This window comes from Seriola aureovittata, chromosome 9, assembly GCF_021018895.1.
Source record: "Seriola aureovittata isolate HTS-2021-v1 ecotype China chromosome 9, ASM2101889v1, whole genome shotgun sequence".
In the NCBI taxonomy this organism is placed as follows: domain Eukaryota; kingdom Metazoa; phylum Chordata; class Actinopteri; order Carangiformes; family Carangidae; genus Seriola; species Seriola aureovittata.
In genome coordinates, this window is record NC_079372.1 from 26,124,026 (window position 1) to 26,142,191 (window position 18,166).

Consider the following 18,166-nt stretch of genomic DNA (forward strand, 5'->3'; position numbering starts at 1 on the left):
AACGTGAAGTCTGAACTGTGTGGGAAACATTTTATTTTGGAGGTGTGTCAGAAAACAACCGGTAGTTGTACTTACACACTGTACAAAGAGGGGGACTAGATGCAGTGCATACAGTAACTATGGTTCATTTAGAGCTGTTGTGATGTAGTATAATGTGCACACAGTGTTACTATAGGAATAGTATAGAGTCCAAGCCCAGCTGAAGTTTTAATACACGACATTAAAAGAAGCAGCTTTAAAATGCTGGCCCTGTTTGAGGAGAATAATATTTAACTTTATTGAAAGGAAGAAAGAAAATGAACATTTAGTCAGAATGCCCTGAGAACAAAGGAGATATATATGATACCAACATAAATCCTTGAACACTTTAGATACACAAACACAGACTTGCGTTTGTGCTCATGTGTGCTCAAATCAGAATATTTGCGTTGACAACAGAGGACAGATTCCATCACAGCGATTGTCTTTTGAAAGTTACCTTGGGTCAGTTTGATTCTTCAGATTTGAAATAATACAAAACAAACATACTTCAGGTTTCTCTGAGATTGCAGAGAAATATTTTATCAAAGTCGTGACTTTTGTAACTTGAAATAACCTTCAGAAGCCTAATGGCTTCTACATCCTCCTCTCCCCTCCTCCTCCTCCTCCTCCTCCTCCTCCTCCTGGGTCTTGAGGTGTGGAGCTACGAGGCTCCCGAGGATAAGGAGGATGTGTTTGCAAGAAAAGCCTGTCCTGCCTTTCTGACCTTCACCAACGCTGCCTACCTGGCTGGAGTTACTGTGGAGCTGCCCTGCCACTGCAAACCACAACAGGTATGTGTAACACCACCTGAGGAAAACTTAGAAATAAATTAATTTTGGGGATAAAATTCATCTGTCTTCTCTTTTTTTTCACATGTTTATCCCATCCCAATATAAGACCACTACGCAATGTATCTCTGTATAACATAAGGGTTATGTGCTAGAAAACTACTCATCCTACTTGATTTGTATAATACCAGCTGTGTAAAAATATAATTGAGCTGAGTAGACTCCAATTAGCTCCAGAAAATAGGATTTGAAGAAAAAATAAGTGATCTAAATGGATCTGGGTATACCAGGAGAGAAAAGAGAATGTCTAATGTGATTTGAGTCTCTGGTATTGATCTGCTGAAAAACATTATTGATCACCAGCAGGTTTATTTTGCTCATTTTGTTCCCTGCGTGTTTCAGGTCCAATCGGTTGTGTGGTTCTCTAGGAAACATCTGGGCAGCTCTGAAGAGACGAGAGCCCTGACTGATCACCATGGCAACAAGCTGCTGGACACCAGTCAGGTCCCTCACAGCGGCGACCTGCAGAGTCGATTTTCCATCCGTCTCTTCAGTCTGTTGATCTTCAGGGCGGGGCCCGAGGACTCCGGCATCTACATCTGCGGCTCTTCCCATAAAGACTTCTTCTATGGTTATGACCTGGACATCCAGGAGGCACGCGTGCGCCGCTTCACCCCGAGGTGACGAGGAAGACTGGTGGTTAATGTCTGTGACTTTGTGGGAAATCACACATTACAACTGTTGATTTTTAACACTGGTGATGGTGATTGTGTTATTTTACTCATGACTACCATTAATTTGTCACTGTCAAAACATTATAGACACATCCCATCTTAACTGGAGATATGTTCAACATTAGTTTTATATGATTATACATATAACATACCATTGTGAAACACTTGGTTGTCAGTTGTGTGTTGTCAATCTAACCTGTGATGATCCGCTGGTTTGATGGTTCTAGGTTCACACCAGAAAGAAACAACAAGAAACTGAAAGTCAGAAAAGGAACCAGCTCTGCTAAGCCGCTGTATCGGGTCTTCACCAGCTTCCGGCCCTGGTCGGTGTGCGATCGCTGTGGAGTACCAGGGGAACAGGTTTGTGTGGGACTCTGCTACGTCCACTCCAACTTCCTCCACATACGCTACAGATGGGCCAATCAGACAGTCGCTTCATGCGGCTCGGGGGCGGTGCCCAGGACTTTCCGCCTTCAGAAGCAAAGCAGAGTCTGGGTCAAGTTAGAGGTCAAAAACTGTCACGTGACTTGCCCAGCTCAAGCTCCTCCGTCCTCAAAGCTCCTTGCTCTAATGGCGTTTCTCGGATACAGGTATGCATGCAGATAAGTATATAGAGGTCTCTGAATTGTTTAGTTTGCAGTAGCAGTTAAACAAATAGAAATGTAATACATCTCTAACATAATGAATCTTTGTTGTAGTTCTGCCTCACTGCCAGTAGAGGTTCCAGTGTTTTACCTCAACCACCCAGCAGACCGTGTCCTGACCCTGGGTTGCCCCAGGGCACGACCTAACATGGCCGTGGCCTGGGATCGAGGATCTGTACCCATCTATCGATCTAAGCACTTGGCAGCTAGTAACATCAGCGCCACGCCCTCCAGGCTGCTGATAGACACCGGACACCACCTGGTGTTTAAACCTGCAAAAAGCCAGGACTCAGGTACTGAGTACCGTTTACTGAACTACACCTGTGTCTATCAGGTGCTCTGTAAATGATTTGTTACATTTTATTATACTGCTGGCCTTCAAATAGTATCAGCATAAGCATAAGTTACTCATAGCAATTTGTATGACTTTATTGGAGTGAACCTACATCACTCTGGCACACCATCACCATCTGATCCATTCACATGGTTGCACAGCTGTCCCTCATCAGCACTTTAGCTCCAGCACCTATATGGCCGCCACCTTGCACTCATTCTGTGTTAAATCATCTATGTTGTGTTGTAGTGTGTGCTGGCCCGAATTCCATTTCCTGTTTTGATTGCCTGTTGTCTCATGTCACACTGTTTCACCATCTTTAAGCAACATTTCTTTATACTTACCCACAGAGGAGAGTGGCAGCTGCCATTTACTTTAGCTGTCTTCCAGTAGGCTCCAATCAGACAGCATGCACCACACTGACTTTTTTGTTGAAGCCTATCTACTTGAAAAAAGGAAGAGCAGTGAGGTTGATTTTTAAGATTTTTGTTAGGCAACCACTGAATTACCTGTCCCTAGCGTAATCAAGATTTTATTGTGAAGTAAATTCACAATCTCCGCGTTATTTAAATATATTGGTTACTCTGAGCACAGGGTATCATTTTAAATCATCCAATAATGAAAACATGTATCTGAAACCTTCACTACCTATAAAAAAGAACTGGAAAAATAATGTATCTTGTCTGATCAAAGCCTTATCCTTTTCTGGAAGTAATACAAAATGGAGCCTAAAATAAATGTCTTTACACTTATTCTCCAAAAAATATTCATATTCCCCATGTGATGTCTCCTTGATGCTGTAATAACTGATATTTGTACACTGAGGGTCTCTTTTGCATGATATGCTGTTACTTTGCCCTTCAATAATATTTTATATTTTTGACACGTTAGTATATATTTTTTATAACCTGTCAAAAGTAGACAGCAATCATTAAAATGACTTGTGTTCTTTTAAGCTATTTAATTTAACTTTAATATCCATCATATTCAGGTGTCTACTACTGCTGGCTGCAGGGCCGCCGGGCCGCTGAGATACGTCTACTAGTCTACATCCATCTGGGACGTGGCCAGTCAGTGACATCACATCCTGACTTCCAGACAGCTGTCAATACCGTGTTAAAATCATATGCTGCCATGACGGCTGTGTTCTGCCTGCTGATGTTTGGCAGAGCAGGAGTCAGACACCTCAGAGACACTGCACAAACACATGTGGATTAAACTGCTTTAAACATGCTAAGCTACAAATATGATCAGGCTGTTATCATTTGTTGTGAATGGATCATACATGGACAACAAATATCAGCTTTTCTAGTTTATATATTATGTTTAGACAACTAGCTTCCTCTTGTTAGCACTTGTTTAACACTGACTTAAACCATGAGACAAGATGTGAACCTTGGTCCTCGGTGGCATACTTATGCTGTGTGCACCCTTGCAACATGCATCCAAAAAAACAGCAACCCTAGTCTGCATACTTTTTTACTGAGATATGACACCACACTACTTCCTGTTTTGGAAGTAGTCTGGCATGTTGCCAGTGAGTTTAAACCAGATGTTACTATGTTAATTCCCATACTAGTGTGTGGAACATAATTTTATATATATGTAGTTTATAGGACAGATGTGTAGTCTTTGAAGAAAGGAGGCTCTGAGTTCAAATCCTAGGGCTCAGAGCCTCTCTTCTGATTGGCTCATCGACCTGTTGTTCCCACAGCTTGTGAGAGAAGCCTGAGAGAGGAGATGTAAAGCTACATTGAGATGGTTTTTAGTCCTTAAAACCATAAATATATCTTCTTATGGATCAACACTTCAAATAAAACACGGGAAACATGTAAAATATGAGAAATTAATAAAAGCTCTTATACTGTATATACAGTACAGTATAGTTGATACAATAGCCTATTTTACCATGAGACCTTGCCTTTCCTGAGCAGCTCATGCTAGTTTGCGTTTACAGTATATCAGCATGATATTTGGGTTAGAATGATTTGTGTATTTTATTTACTGTATTTGCTCTTTATGTTCTGTTTTCACTTAGTGTCTAATAAGGCAGCACAATATTGTCTCGTCTATGTTATATATATTGCATATTTCTTAACATTAATGTTTCATTTCATTGCATTTCATTTCATTCTTGTATTAAGTTCTCTTGTGTTGCATGTTTTAAATGGTAAATGTTTAAAAAAAAAAAAAAAGAAAAAGAAAACGATAACTAAATAAACAGTGAGGCTGTGGTAGCTGAGCTGAGCTGAGCTAAAAATTATATTCTCTTCTGATTCAGTTAACAGCAGTGTTTTACTCTGGTGCTACGCTTAGGACAAACTTCATTTTTCCCCCATTAGTGGTCTAATGAATAAAGGGGATTGGGGAATGAGATTTTTTTTTTTTTTTTTTTAATCAATCCATTGATTTTTCTTTTTTTTTTTGACTGTTGTGTAATGAACAGCACAACCTCATGGCACCAGATGGCAGGACTGCAGACTTTGGATCCCATGACTTGGATCTAAAATAATTCGTTTTTGAAAAACAAAATATTTGGATCTGAGGTTCAGAAAAAATTGTTTATTTAAAAAGTGTTTTATCACATTTAGAATCTGTGTTTTTTATATTTGTGTTTTGAATGTGCAGAAAAAAATTCCAGTTTTTGCTTGTGTGGTTGGGAAACTGTTAAGCGGTCTATTCCCACCTGATGCAGCCTCTACACCGGAGTGTGAAGTGCTCTCAGGTGTGCAGCTCCTCCTGGTAACAGCCGAGAGTGAAATAGACTCAATGAAACAAAGAAAGCCAGTGAGAGAGAGAGCAGAAAGATAATGACACTCAGATGAAAGGAGAATAGTGAGAGACGAGAAACAAAACAAGTCGAGCTCGAGTGTAGATAAAAAATAAATGAGACGGGTGAGTTGATGAATGTGGAGGGAGATGATGGGGATTTCCAATCCAATTATTTCTCTGCAAATTAGATTGGCCCAGAAGACAGAAATGCAGAATGTTATTAATATTTCCTGAATAATCGAAAGTTTGCATTCAAGTATTTTTGTCAAAATACCTGTAATTTTTAAATGTATTAACTTTCTAAAATGTCTAATCTTCTCTTATTATTATCTTATTTATCATACACATATAAAAAGAAATACATCTTTTTTTTCTACATTACCTCTGTGCAGTTCAACAGACAGCAGGCTTGATGAGTCTATCATGGATCTTCACAACTGGAGTGTTGTAGCATCTGCAGGTGTTGAAGTGCCTCTTGAAAACACGGGCAGCTGATGAAGGGCAGCAAAGAGATAAACAGAGATATTTGGCTTCTTGCTGTCCGACTGAGGAGACATCTGACGCGTTCTCATCAAGGCATCTCTCCAACCCTCAGAGCCAGAGGGACGAACATACAGATGCTTGTTCCTCCAGCTGTGGCCTCCTCTTCAGTCCCTCTCATCCCCTCCCACCTTCCCCTCACCTTCAGGAGCTCTCAGTCGACTCCATTTCTGACTTTCAGCCAGCAGACTGCAGCTTCACTGGAACAGCCCTGGAATTCAAACTAAACACAACCACCTTTGGGTGATTTAATCACCACCAGATTCTCACATGCCCCCTTTATTCATTCAGGGAGAACCATCAAGCTCTGAGCATTTTACATTAAATGCAACTGTAGATCCATTTGTGGCATTAAAGGGAGAAAAACTGACCTCAGCTGCTGCACTGCAACCCCGAACTTATCTCAGCATTACCTGGAGGAGCTGTAAGTGAGAACGCAAATTACCCTGCCAGCTCCTACAAAGTCCATGTAATATCTGATTCAGCTGAAGTGTGAATAGATCTGGTCATTGTCTGGGGAATTCAGAGCAAGCGAGTGGGCGTGTTGATGACATCTCTGAGTAATTTCTATGCATTTGAGTTGTTAAACTTGTGCGTATGCACTGTAAAACTTGTTAATAGTCAGATATAAATGGTACACTGCAAAAGTGCAGACAGTTTATTTTAAGGTTGTAGGTAAATTGATGCCTTCCTCTCATCCAGACACTGACTTCTGTTCCAAGTCTGGTAGGGACCAATTCATTATTTTCTTTCTCAATTTTTATTGTTTAATTTGAACGTTATTTTGTTGATGTGTTGGGATTTGTACTGGTAAACTTGAATTAAGGGGAACATTTTTTTATTTTCTTCTAGAAAGGACAGAAAAACCTTTAATCCAAATAAAGGAGTTAATAGAGATAAATTTAAGCCTGTGTTAAGTATAGGTTCTTTGTGGGCTGGAGGTTTTGTAACTCACTGACCTAAGGTCAGCAGCATAGATTCCCACACTCAGGGAAATATTACAGTATGCTATCTCCAACATCTTTTGAAACATTTTTTTAAATATAAAAACTATTAAATTATGCATTAGAGTTCATTCTTCCACCTCAGAAAGAGTAGTTTTGCTTAAAGATCCTCCTAACCTCAAGATCCAATCTAAAGCTTTATGTGAACCTTCACCCCAGGACAGTCTTCATCAGCAGATGGAGTTTGCTCAGTTGCTATGGAGGAGCTTCTGTAGCTGCTGTGATTTAATTCACAGCTTTAGGGACTTTTTGTTCATGTAAGAGATCAAGTGTCAACCATTCAACCATATCACTTGATAAACAACATTGTTTAATGTTATGTTCTAATGTGTTCCGTGCAGGAAATAGCGTTAAAATAAGTTTTAAACCCTAAACAACATAAAAAGAATATTTTTTCACATTGTATGATTCCAATTAAAATGTGAACTGATATACAAAATGAAGATTTTAACCCAGAGCCACAAAAAAGAAAATCCGACAAGCCTGACAAATACCTCTGCATAATTCTGTTAACAGAGACAAAATTCAGTTCAACATGATTCTTTTCCCTTGTGACTGTTTGAGCAAAGGTTAGTCATCAGTTTATAGTTAAATTACTCTTTCTCTGGAAACTCAGACATTGAATTTACTCAGATCTAATCTGGTTAGATTTTTATCTTGTTCTACATGTGAATGGGCCTTTGTTTTTAGAAAATGTGGATTGATACTTCTGTCAGATTTCTGCCTCTGTTAACTCCTATTTTTATTCTTTGAGTTTCCATCTTGTTTTCCCCCCAAAATCAATCCTGTCCCTTTTCTGGCATCTTTCCCCCCAACGATCCTCCACACCTCCTCTCCCCAGGACTGTGAATCATGCTGGTTTTCACTGTAGCTTCACAATCAATCAGGGACTGATTTACGACAGGGTTGGAAGAGGAACAGGGTTAACTGGCCGTGAGGAGAGACAGCCAACAGGAGTCCGGGCCTCAAGGTGCAAGTGGGAGAACCACTGCACTCCAAGGTGTGATGGTGGTGGTGGTATCACAAAGCATGCACCGGGCCAGTTTGGGAAGGGTGGAGCTAAATGAGAAGTCATTAGAACCAAAAGGGTTTATCCTCCGGGGAGCTGCCTGGTAGATCAACAGATAACTTGTGTGCAAAGATGGACCCTGTTGTGGTGAAGAGGAAGCTGAACCTCTGTATTCAATTTACCAGTGAAATACGTGTTCCAACCAAGCGGCAACCTCCGGGGTTGAAACATGAAACCAACAAAGAAGCGCCAAAAAGTGCAATTCCTCTTGTGGCCACTTCAGCCTGGCTCCAAAAAGGAGTCAATCCCCATAGACTCTAATGTTAGAATATCCAACTTTACATACAAAAGACAGTTTTGGTCTCTATAGCTAATGTCCTCCTTCATGACAACTGAATGCGGGGTGAAATTGTATATAACTCACCTGTTTAAATTTTGTTAAGACTAGAAAAGACTAGAAAGTTATACATAATTGAGGGTGTGGCCACTTTGACTGACAGCTGGTTGAGCGTACACTTTCCTCAAATCAGCATGCACCAAAGTCTCAGCTCCACACACGCCCCACCTCTTTGCCCATTTTTGGATTAGCCGGGAGTCAGGCACTGCCAAGATGGAGACGGCAGAGCAGCCCACTCTGAGATTCAAACCTAAGGGTGACTGTTGTTCCAAGCTTCACTTATGAGCACTGGGTGGTGATCAAAACAAAGTAATGAACCACATTAGAGCCACAGCCCTGTCGCACTGAATGGAGCCAGTTGAGGCAGTTCACATGATCAGCATGTGGAAGGAGGACTGGAAGGAGACCCAGAGGCAGATCTATAATATGTTGGAGGATGATAAATCTGGGCTTGGAAGACCTCAGGAGTAGAGAGGGAGCTTTAAAGTTGTCTCTATCTGTTTGGCTTATCCGCTGTTGAAGACATAAAGCAACAAAACATCACCAACACAGGTCCTGGATTTTTGCCCGTCTTTACTGTACTTCAGATGTCATTTCAAACACTAACAGTGTGCAGAAAGGTCACAGTAATTGTTTGTGTTCACAGATGGAAACAAGAAATGGTGCGAACTGAAGATGCTACAGCAGCTCTCACAGTAAAGTGCATTCTTGCCACATGTCCTTGAACAAACAGCAGATAGAGACTGTACTCCATCTTATCCTGTGCAAAGAAATATTACTGCTCATTTTTATTGGAGGTGAATGGGACGCCGTCGCTTCCCCGCCACACTGCTTATTTTCCCAGTTAACTAACTGGTGGCTCCCTGATAGCGAGCCGATTGTAGCTGACAATTGGAGAACAAAGAAGGTGAGGGAGAGAAATTTAGACCACACACCACAGCCATTAATCAACTTGTTAGCGCATCCAGGCCAGCAATGTAGCATGCCGGCTGTCTTCTGGAAGATAAATGAATGGAGACCGGTGTCTTAACCTTGTTTTGCCTCAGGAATACAGACAGAATATTTAAAGCTTTCTGCAGCAGCAGCGCTACCTGCCCTCTGCTGTGCTGCTCCACTAGATCAATGAGAAATAATTCCAGTTATTTCTCATTTACTGCCATCTTGTTGATTGAGGTAATTGGCAAAAATGTGAGCACATTCATTACAGCACTCTGTGCACCTCTCAGTTAGCAGGGAGTGCTTCCAATTTGGCCTCAGGAAACGATTACAGGACACTCCCTGTGGAGGGTTTGGGTGAAATTGGTGAAGCTGTGAATAATTTTTTTTTTCTTACAACATCAAAATTGATCATGTACTTGGTGGAATTTATCACCTTCTCCTCGTATCCTCTGATCTGATGCCCCTATTGATAGGATGACATGTGACATGATGACCGCTGTAGCCAAGGTTTCATTAACTTTGGGGGAAAAAAAATTGTACTTCCATTGCACTTCCTCCTGGTTCTGTTTTCAGGCCTCAGAAAATCTAGCCAGGGACAGGAGACTTTGGCCAATCACAGGTCTTTCCAGAGAGAGTGTTCCTATTTGCTGCTCTGCAAACGCAGATGCGTGTGTGCTTTTGGTAGGAGATGGCATGTGAACAATCATGTCAACATGGAGCAGAATCTCAAAAGAAATGTTGTGGAATCCAACACACAAAGAACTGAGACTGTTTAAGAGCAAAGGGAGGAACTACCAAGTATTAGTATCATGTTCCTACTCACTGATTGTAGTTTTGCCATTAATTACATTTTTACCATCATTGATGGATGATTAATCCATTTCTGCAAAGGAAATTCTTCTTTTATTCTTATGAGCCTATACAAAGCTGTGACTTCTCATATACTGGCACCTAATTAGTCACCATGGTAATCACTAATCACAGTCACTTGATTATGATCTTTGTAACATGGGTGTCTACATTGCACGTAATGTTTGCTTTTTTGCAGTTGAGCGCAGTATGATGATTAAAGTCCTGTCTCAGGCCCACCAGGCTAACTATTAGACCACTACTGCTCTTTATCTTTATTTTGAGGGGTTTAATTTGATAACCGCATCCCCTTTCTCTTTCTTCCTCTCTCCATTTCTCCTCTCGTTATATTGTTACACTACCAAATAAAGGCAAAAGTAGATCTTACAAATGGGTGCAGTTATACAATATTTTTTGACATATGTGAGAAAGTTTAAAGCTTTAAAGGTCCCGTTTTTAAAATTTCCCTGTGTTTTATTTGAAGTGTTGATCCATAAGAAGATATGTTTGTGGTTTTAAGAACCAAAAGCCATCTCATTGTAGTTACATCTCGTCTGTCAGGCTTCTCTCTGGAGCTCTAGTAACAACAGGTGACCCAATCAGGCTCTGAGCCTCTCTTCTGATTTAGCTGCACCAACATTGACGTCTGAATCCCCACACGAGGATGTGCTGCTTTTACCCTGTTATTCTTGAAGCAGGTTCATGGAGCTGCTTTATTGCTGTAGAACCATTCTCTATTTTGACACATCAACCTTTTTAAACATTTCTTTTCATGGAAGGCTGTGAATCTATTGCATTTAAATGGCAAAAGCATAAACACAGTGTTTTGAGTAGTTAATGATAAGAAGGGGAAAGAGGAATGAAATAAACCCTTATAGCTGGTGCTGTTAAACCAAACCAACATAAGGACGAGAACATTCCCCCATGCAGGTAGCGAGGAGGAAGCATAAGAGAAGAGAAAATAACAACATATCTCTACGGTCTGCAGTGAACCGCGCTGGCTGATTCCCCTGCTGCTACTTACAGAATCAGCCACTATTTTCCAGTGTTGCACATGTAAATGCTCACAGCCCATTCCCTTGAGGACTTAGACATTACATGACACATATGATAATATATACAGTTTTTTTTCTCTCTTCCCCCAGTGGTATCCATCCATCCACATAACTTGGGGATTTTTCTGCCTCCACTCTATCACTATGGAGGTAAATCTAATTGAGTTTGTGCTCACAGCATTTTGAAAATGACATTTAAAAGTTTGACAGCGACGTGCCTTAAGGGCCAGATAATCCACTGAACACTCTGTTAACAGTTTCCATGGGGACGACTGTATTTCTGTGGTTTAAAAAAAAGAATAAAAAAGTAGTTCCAAACAAAAACTGAACGGTGATGTCTGTGGAGCATCGAGAGAGAGAGGAGATTGTTTTCGGAAAGACACTCAGCTGCAGAATATTAAGATAAAATGTATTTTCATAGCATACATGAGTGATTTTGAAAAGTACAGAGAGTGGAAAAGAAAAGAAAATCTAGTGATCTATGCTCTTACAGCTCCTGCAGAGAAAATCCCACAGCCCATTTGTGATGATGGTTCTTAATCTGCCTGTATGTAATTTATATGAACGCGACCTTTGCTCTCTGGCTCCATATTGCTCATCAAGCTGGTTTTCCTCTGGAGAACACACTAACAATAAAGTATCGAACTGGCTAACCTGTTACAAGTGCATTTACTTTAAGATTAAGGCTCTACTGACTTGACTGCACCGCTTGGCCCTAAAAATGTCTTGGCTGTTTTGCCTGTGTGTGTAAAATCATTGACTTTGGGACTCAAACACACTTCAAACAGCATTTTAACCTCATTATCAGAGTTTCATTTTAAATCCAATATGTTGCACAAAACAAAAATGAAAAATGTTTAGCAGTCAAAATACTTATATTCTGCAGTGTACATCCAGCAGACTGAAACTAGGACTTCGTCAAACATAGGTCTGATATTCAGAAACCGTGGCAGCGTTGGAAACAGGTGCAACACCAGCCGCAGTGTCACAACAGAAATCCAAATCAGAAGTGTCAAAAAAAAAAGTCCAACTGAGGTAATTGGCTGTGACACATGGCAACCAGCAGCGGTCCATTAGCACCAGTCACATGCTGTTGTACATGTGGTTTTTCTTTGACTCATCATCATCTGAAGGTCTGGTTCTCTTCACCAGGTCGTAAAAGGCTAAAAGACACAGAAAGGACAGTTGTGTCCTATCTGTGTTGACTTAAAATGATGAATCATATATTCCACTAATTTTTTTATGTTTAATAAAAAAAAAATAGACAAATTTCAACAGTGATGTACAGTACTTGGTTTCTATTTTTTTTCACAATTTCATGGTTAGAAACAAGACTTGATTTCATAGTTATTTTCAGTTCAGGTCCAAATTTTTAGAGCTTTCAGGATGTCTGTTGTATGTTGTGTAGATGTGTACTTTTACCAGGGTAACACAGAAACATATACGAACGGATTGTGTGTGTGTGTGTTTGTGATGTGTGTACAAACTCAGCAGCGACTTTGTTCAGCTTGGCCCCTGACAGAGCGCTGTAGATTAACGCCTCCTTAGCGTTTGTTCCTGCAGTGACAAGGAAGTGATGTAGAGTTTGATGCCTGCCTGAACATTCAGACAACACGCAAACACACACTGTAGATCACAGTGATTTGCAGATGCAGTACATAGCAGTAAATATTGCATGTCTCTCTCTGGTGTGTGTGTGTGAGTGTGTATGTCTGTGGTCCCCATGGCTTTAAATGAGTTTAAAAACCTTGGAACATAATGCAATACAGAAGTGTTGTTTAATTATCATTTAGCACTTGTGTTTTATGTAAAGCTTTCTGCAGCTTCTAGTCGTGTTTTGCTTTATCACAAAAGATGTTCTTTAGGCTTCCCTGACTTCTTCAGAAGCAGGAGGATGTGTAAAATAAATTCAAACTTGTAGAAAGCTTCAAAGTTTCAGGACATCCTGAAGTTCTTCAGTGATGAGTGATGATTTTCTTTTGTACATGAAGGACATGATATCTGTTTGACAATCACACAGTGTAGCATGTTGGACTTAAAGCATTATCAGCTAATTCTGTATGGATTTAAGGCAATACTATTGGATTGGAACTTTGCATCGACCAATACACAAGTTCAGGTATCAGAATCAGAAAAAATAGTATTGAAACATGTCCAATTTTCTTCATGCATACAGAATGAGAGGAGCCATGATGAATGATCAATAATTGGTAAAAGATCTACAAAAGGGGCCTAAACTCTGGTGTATGACATGTATAATAAAAACCCTGTGAGGCATGCGTGTAATAAGGAGCTAAATAAATAAATTTGCAAGCCGAGCAGCTGGTGTTTAATAAACCCTCTGAGACCTGCAAAGACACTGAAGGTCCTGGTCTCTCTGATCTCACTGGAATCAGAATGAATCTTTCATCCTTAAATGACCTTCAGGCTTATCTGAAGGAGTGTTCCATTAAAATCTCACCAGAGGCTTCACCCTTCCTGTGTCATTAATCCCAATCTGATTGTCAACACCTTTAATTTCCTGTCTGTCATTCACACTCTCTCCCTTTATTTAACCTTTTCACCATCTCTTTGCCATTTGCATTTCCTTTCTGTTCCTGTCAATACTTTATTGTACCTTCGTCAGGACAATATTTCTTCTCCTTTCTCCCTGTTATCTGTCATTTTTTAATTTTGTTTATGCGTTTTCTCTTTTTCTTTTGCTGTTTCACCACTGCACCAGCCCTCTATTCATTTCATTCTTCCGTATTTTGGTGTTCCACTTTTCTTTCCTATTTTTTTTTCTTGACTCACTTTCTTTTCCCATTCTTGTCCACACTTTTGTGACTTCATTAAGTTGTTCTTTGCTAGTTGGAAGTGATTACCCCATGATCTATTTCTGATCCATGCTTCACCATTATATCAGTACTTCTTGCACCACCTCGGAAATGTGTTTTAATATAGTTTTTAAGTCAGTTTAAAGGAGCTATTTTTGAGTCTTGCAATTGCTACCTAGCTAGCGTTAGCATCTCTATCACGTCTTTTCTTCTACTGAAGTAAGCACGCTAACCAGCTAGCTCCAGATCATCTTGGAATATCCTGATAGGGACTCACTGCACTGCTTCATCTTAGCTTCCAACACTGTTGTGTTTGCAAGACAAGAGGTTATAATACATCATCTGAGCAGCACTACTTCTTCAGCGAAGCTTGGACTTTACAGCGACTCGGTATCAGAAAGTGACAAGACGGTCCAAACCAGGCCGGAGATAGCTGGTTAGCATGCTAAATTCAGTATAAGAAAAGAAGTTATAGAAACGGAAGCAAAACAAGAGTGTTAGTCACAACCTCTGGAGACAACCGATGAGAATAAAGTAATGAACTCTGATACTGAACTTGCAACGTTTCTTCTACACTGGTAATTAAACAGCTATTAATGCTAACATTCGCTATACAGCAATAGCAAAACATACTAATAGCTCGATTAAGTCAGGATTGCAGTCATCAAGGATCTGCTTCAGTTTCACAGAACATCCATCAAGGTGAGTTAGCTAAGTAATCTACCAGTCAGTTTGTAATGCTGGTAACTTATAACCAATCATTTACTGGTTTCACAACCACAGATCTGGCTGGTGATTGGTTGTGGGAAATGCTAAGATCTGCATGTAGCCTGCGCCTCAACATTCTTTCTATTACAAATGAAGCAGCTTTATGAGCTTTATATTAGGGAAGTCCCGATCCGATCCTTGGGTACCGTTTAATATGCAGCTTTAATAAGTTTGAATGGCAGCACTTATGACTAAATGCCTGAAATGTGCATTATAAATAAATTGGAACTTAGAAATTAAAACTGCTCATCCGTGTCTAAAGGAGAAAAAAAATCAATTATGAACCCTTTCTGTGATGAGTCCAAGGTGAAAATAAATGCCAATTAAGCTGCACCATGGAGCATTATCAGAGAAAACACATACATCTATGTCAGAGAAAATGCCTTGTTACATTTAATTTTGATGCTGAAGAATATCACCAGATTTTTCCTGATTAGATTCTAGTGTCAGTATTATCACAAATGTGGAAGCTATAGTGACAAAAAAGAAAACAAAAACATTTACAGGTACAAAAGTTCCAACATACTGACAAAGTGTTTCACCAACTTAAAATAAATTTAAAAAAAGGTTTTATTTAATTTTCCTTTCTGGTATTATAATATTTCAGCATAATGAAGATATATAAATTTATACTTCTTGTTGCTGTAGAATGCCTGTCTTACTAAAGTAGGTGGGTTGGGAAAATTAATTCAAGGTCGACGGAGTCCTTCGCTCTTTTCTATGACTCATTCTGTTTGTATATTTATTTTCTCTAATTTGCCGCCTTTTCTCAAGCAGCTCTCTCCCTGCTGAACACTGCAGCACTGAAGTCAAACAATAGAAGCAATAAGCAGTAAGGAGATAAATGACTGGAGGAGGGAGATACATCTGTCTTCTTTCCCCTGGTTATACTGGGTTAAAACACAACATTAGTCCTATTAAGACTAAAACATTCTTTTCATGCTTTTTTGTTTTCCATTATTTGCTTTTTTTTTTTTTTTTGCATTATTTTTCGACTGTTTTCTGTAATACTTTCCTTCAGGCTCGAAGATATTGTAACAGGTCATAAATCTGTTCTTCCCATCTATGTATTCAATTCTTTTGTTTTTGTGTCGCGGTATTTTCTCTCTACATCATATTCGATAAAATTTTTCATCCATTTTTCTCTCATGCCGTCGCCGTGTCAATTTATTTCCATCTCTGTCTGTAGTTGTCTCCCTTCTTTCCCTGCCTCCACCATCTCTTCATCTATTCTCTATCTTTTTATCTCCATCACTCTCTTCTCTCTTTTTCCCTCCTTCTGCCTGCAGACAGTTGGCTCATTTGTTCTTCTCACTTGACTCAAAGTCCAGTTTATGAAACCGATCCATCAAACACGTCCCTCCTCTTTGCCTTCCATCTTTTGTTTTTTCTCAGTTTTTTATTATTTTTATTGTTGTTGCAGTCACCCGTGGGTGTCGTGTCAGTGATATTTAAGTGATCCCTCTGGTATTTATTCCCTTCTCCTTCCTGACAATTTGCATCTAAATTAAAGATCTTGATGAGTAACACAACATGAAGCAGTCATAGATTATGCTTCTGTTATTTGATGGAGTTATTGAACAGGCAGAGTGGAGGCTTATAGGAAAACTGCTCTTTGTCTGCAGCTTCGCTCTGTCGCTTCTTGGATGGATGGTGGATGTTTTTACTATTTTATTTGCTGATTTCCTTTAATGCAGAAATATTTGTTCTCCTGCTTTAAACTGATAAAGTTTGGCAGAAATTTATCTACTAACTGGTGTACTGAATAAAGCAAGTATCACTTCTCTGTATTTCTGCCTCTATCTGTCACACCAGGGAAATAACTCTGAACATCAGTAGATGTTCAGAATTCCTTAAAATCGCCTGATGATTTTTATGCAGAAAACTAGCAAAGTAAAAGTCAACCATGTGGATTTCTCAATTACCTCAGATGTAGTTTGGTATTTCTGTCCTGTAATTTTTTTGTTACTTATCAACTGGCAGATACACTGATAACTAATGTCTAATGTCTAATGTCTAATATCTGATATCTGATACAAATCAGATATTTTAAATGTCTTATCTAATATCTGATTAATAGGTCTAGCTCTAATACACATACCTACATAATTCTGAATGTGTGACCAAACAGTCTCACCATAAAGGTCCACTTACTCATGCTTCACAGATTAGAACCACATTTCACAGTCTTCATCAGCAAATTAAGTGTTATCACATGATCCATCTCTCTCCTCTCAGTACGTGACCATCTGTTATCATGTGAACAGAGTTTCATATTAACAGCTGTAATAGAATAAACTTTCAGGTTCAATTTCCAAACTTGTTATAGAATAAATTGCACTGACAGCAGATATGGGTCTTGGCATTTATCTATGGTATCTGTGTGTGGGAGGAAGTGTGACGATCATGTGTACTGCACACACAGCAACACACATAATAGATAGTGATTGGTTCAGGGGGTTAGAAGTGTACCCGTGTGTGTGTGTGTGTGTGTGTGTGTGTGTGTGTGTGTGTGTGTGTGTGTGTGTGTGTGTGTGTGTGTTTCTTTATTCAGTCCTGGGAAACAAATGGACCAATTTAACTGTGCATTGATTTGAGAAATTGACTGACACATTGTAAAACATTGTTGAACACAACCACCCACCCACTCGCCCACACACACACACACACACACACACACACACACACACACACACACTTTATTTCCCAAGTCAATTATCCCCTATAACTCCGTTCCTCTCACACACAGAGTAGACCATGTTTATTTGTTTTTCATTGACTGACAGCGCTAAAGGTTCCAGGTCATCTATAGACTTGTTAAAGAACAGTTCAAGCTACACAGAATTTAAGAGCTAATTGATTCAGAAGGATGACTTTTATTAAATATAGTCATATTCATTCTGCACCTGAAATGATCTTCCACTGCATGAAATAAAATATGATTTGTCTTCACTTTGTGCCCCAGCTCTTCTTTTCAGTATATGGATTATTTTTAACAAGACCACAAACCATCAACCTTATGTCAATAACTATTGGGCAGTTTGCAATAAAACTACCAGCACACATTACTATAAAAATCTTTATAAATAGAGCACTTTTCAAAACCCAGATTACACAGTACTTAATACAGGGCAGCAAATCAATACAGACAAATCATAGTCTCAAGTCAGTCATCAAAATTTAAAAACTGAGCACTTTATGAAAAAATATTTTTTTAAATAAATAAGAAAAAAACGAAGAAAAACTGATATAAAATCAAGATAGGGTGAATTATATACATATTCAACCACCATGCAGTTGTCAAGGAGGAAATTAGCTATAGAGACCACAACCATTTTTTGTACCTAGCTGTAAACATATTTATTTCAGCTGTAAAGTTGGACATTTAACATGGAAGTCTATGGGGATTGACTCGCTCCTGGAGCCAGCCTCAAGTGGCCATTTGAGGAACTGCAGTTGTTGGCACTTTGTTGGCTTCATTTTTCAGCCCGGGAGG

General features: G+C 39.5%; 1 protein-coding gene across 1 annotated transcript; it reads left to right on the top strand.

Annotated features, from left to right (window-relative positions):
• The first annotated feature begins 525 nt into the window (after positions 1-525).
• On the top strand, positions 526-3,739 carry LOC130175505 (Ig-like V-type domain-containing protein FAM187A). Its single transcript, XM_056386035.1, has 5 exons — positions 526-812; positions 1,212-1,489; positions 1,771-2,133; positions 2,242-2,480; positions 3,513-3,739. Exons 1-5 carry the CDS (start codon positions 609-611, stop codon positions 3,737-3,739), a joined length of 1,311 nt encoding a protein of 436 aa, XP_056242010.1. The 5' UTR covers positions 526-608.
• Positions 3,740-18,166: the final 14,427 nt, after the last annotated feature.

Excerpts from the sequence above, each read along its gene's own strand:
- LOC130175505 (XM_056386035.1), top strand. The coding sequence starts at position 609 with ATGGCTTCTACATCCTCCTCTCCCCTCCTCCTCCTCCTCCTCCTCCTC. Across the intron at positions 1,490-1,770 it reads GTGCGCCGCTTCACCCCGAG|GTTCACACCAGAAAGAAACA; the intron begins GTGACGAGGAAG and ends TGATGGTTCTAG. Across the intron at positions 2,134-2,241 it reads ATGGCGTTTCTCGGATACAG|TTCTGCCTCACTGCCAGTAG; the intron begins GTATGCATGCAG and ends TCTTTGTTGTAG.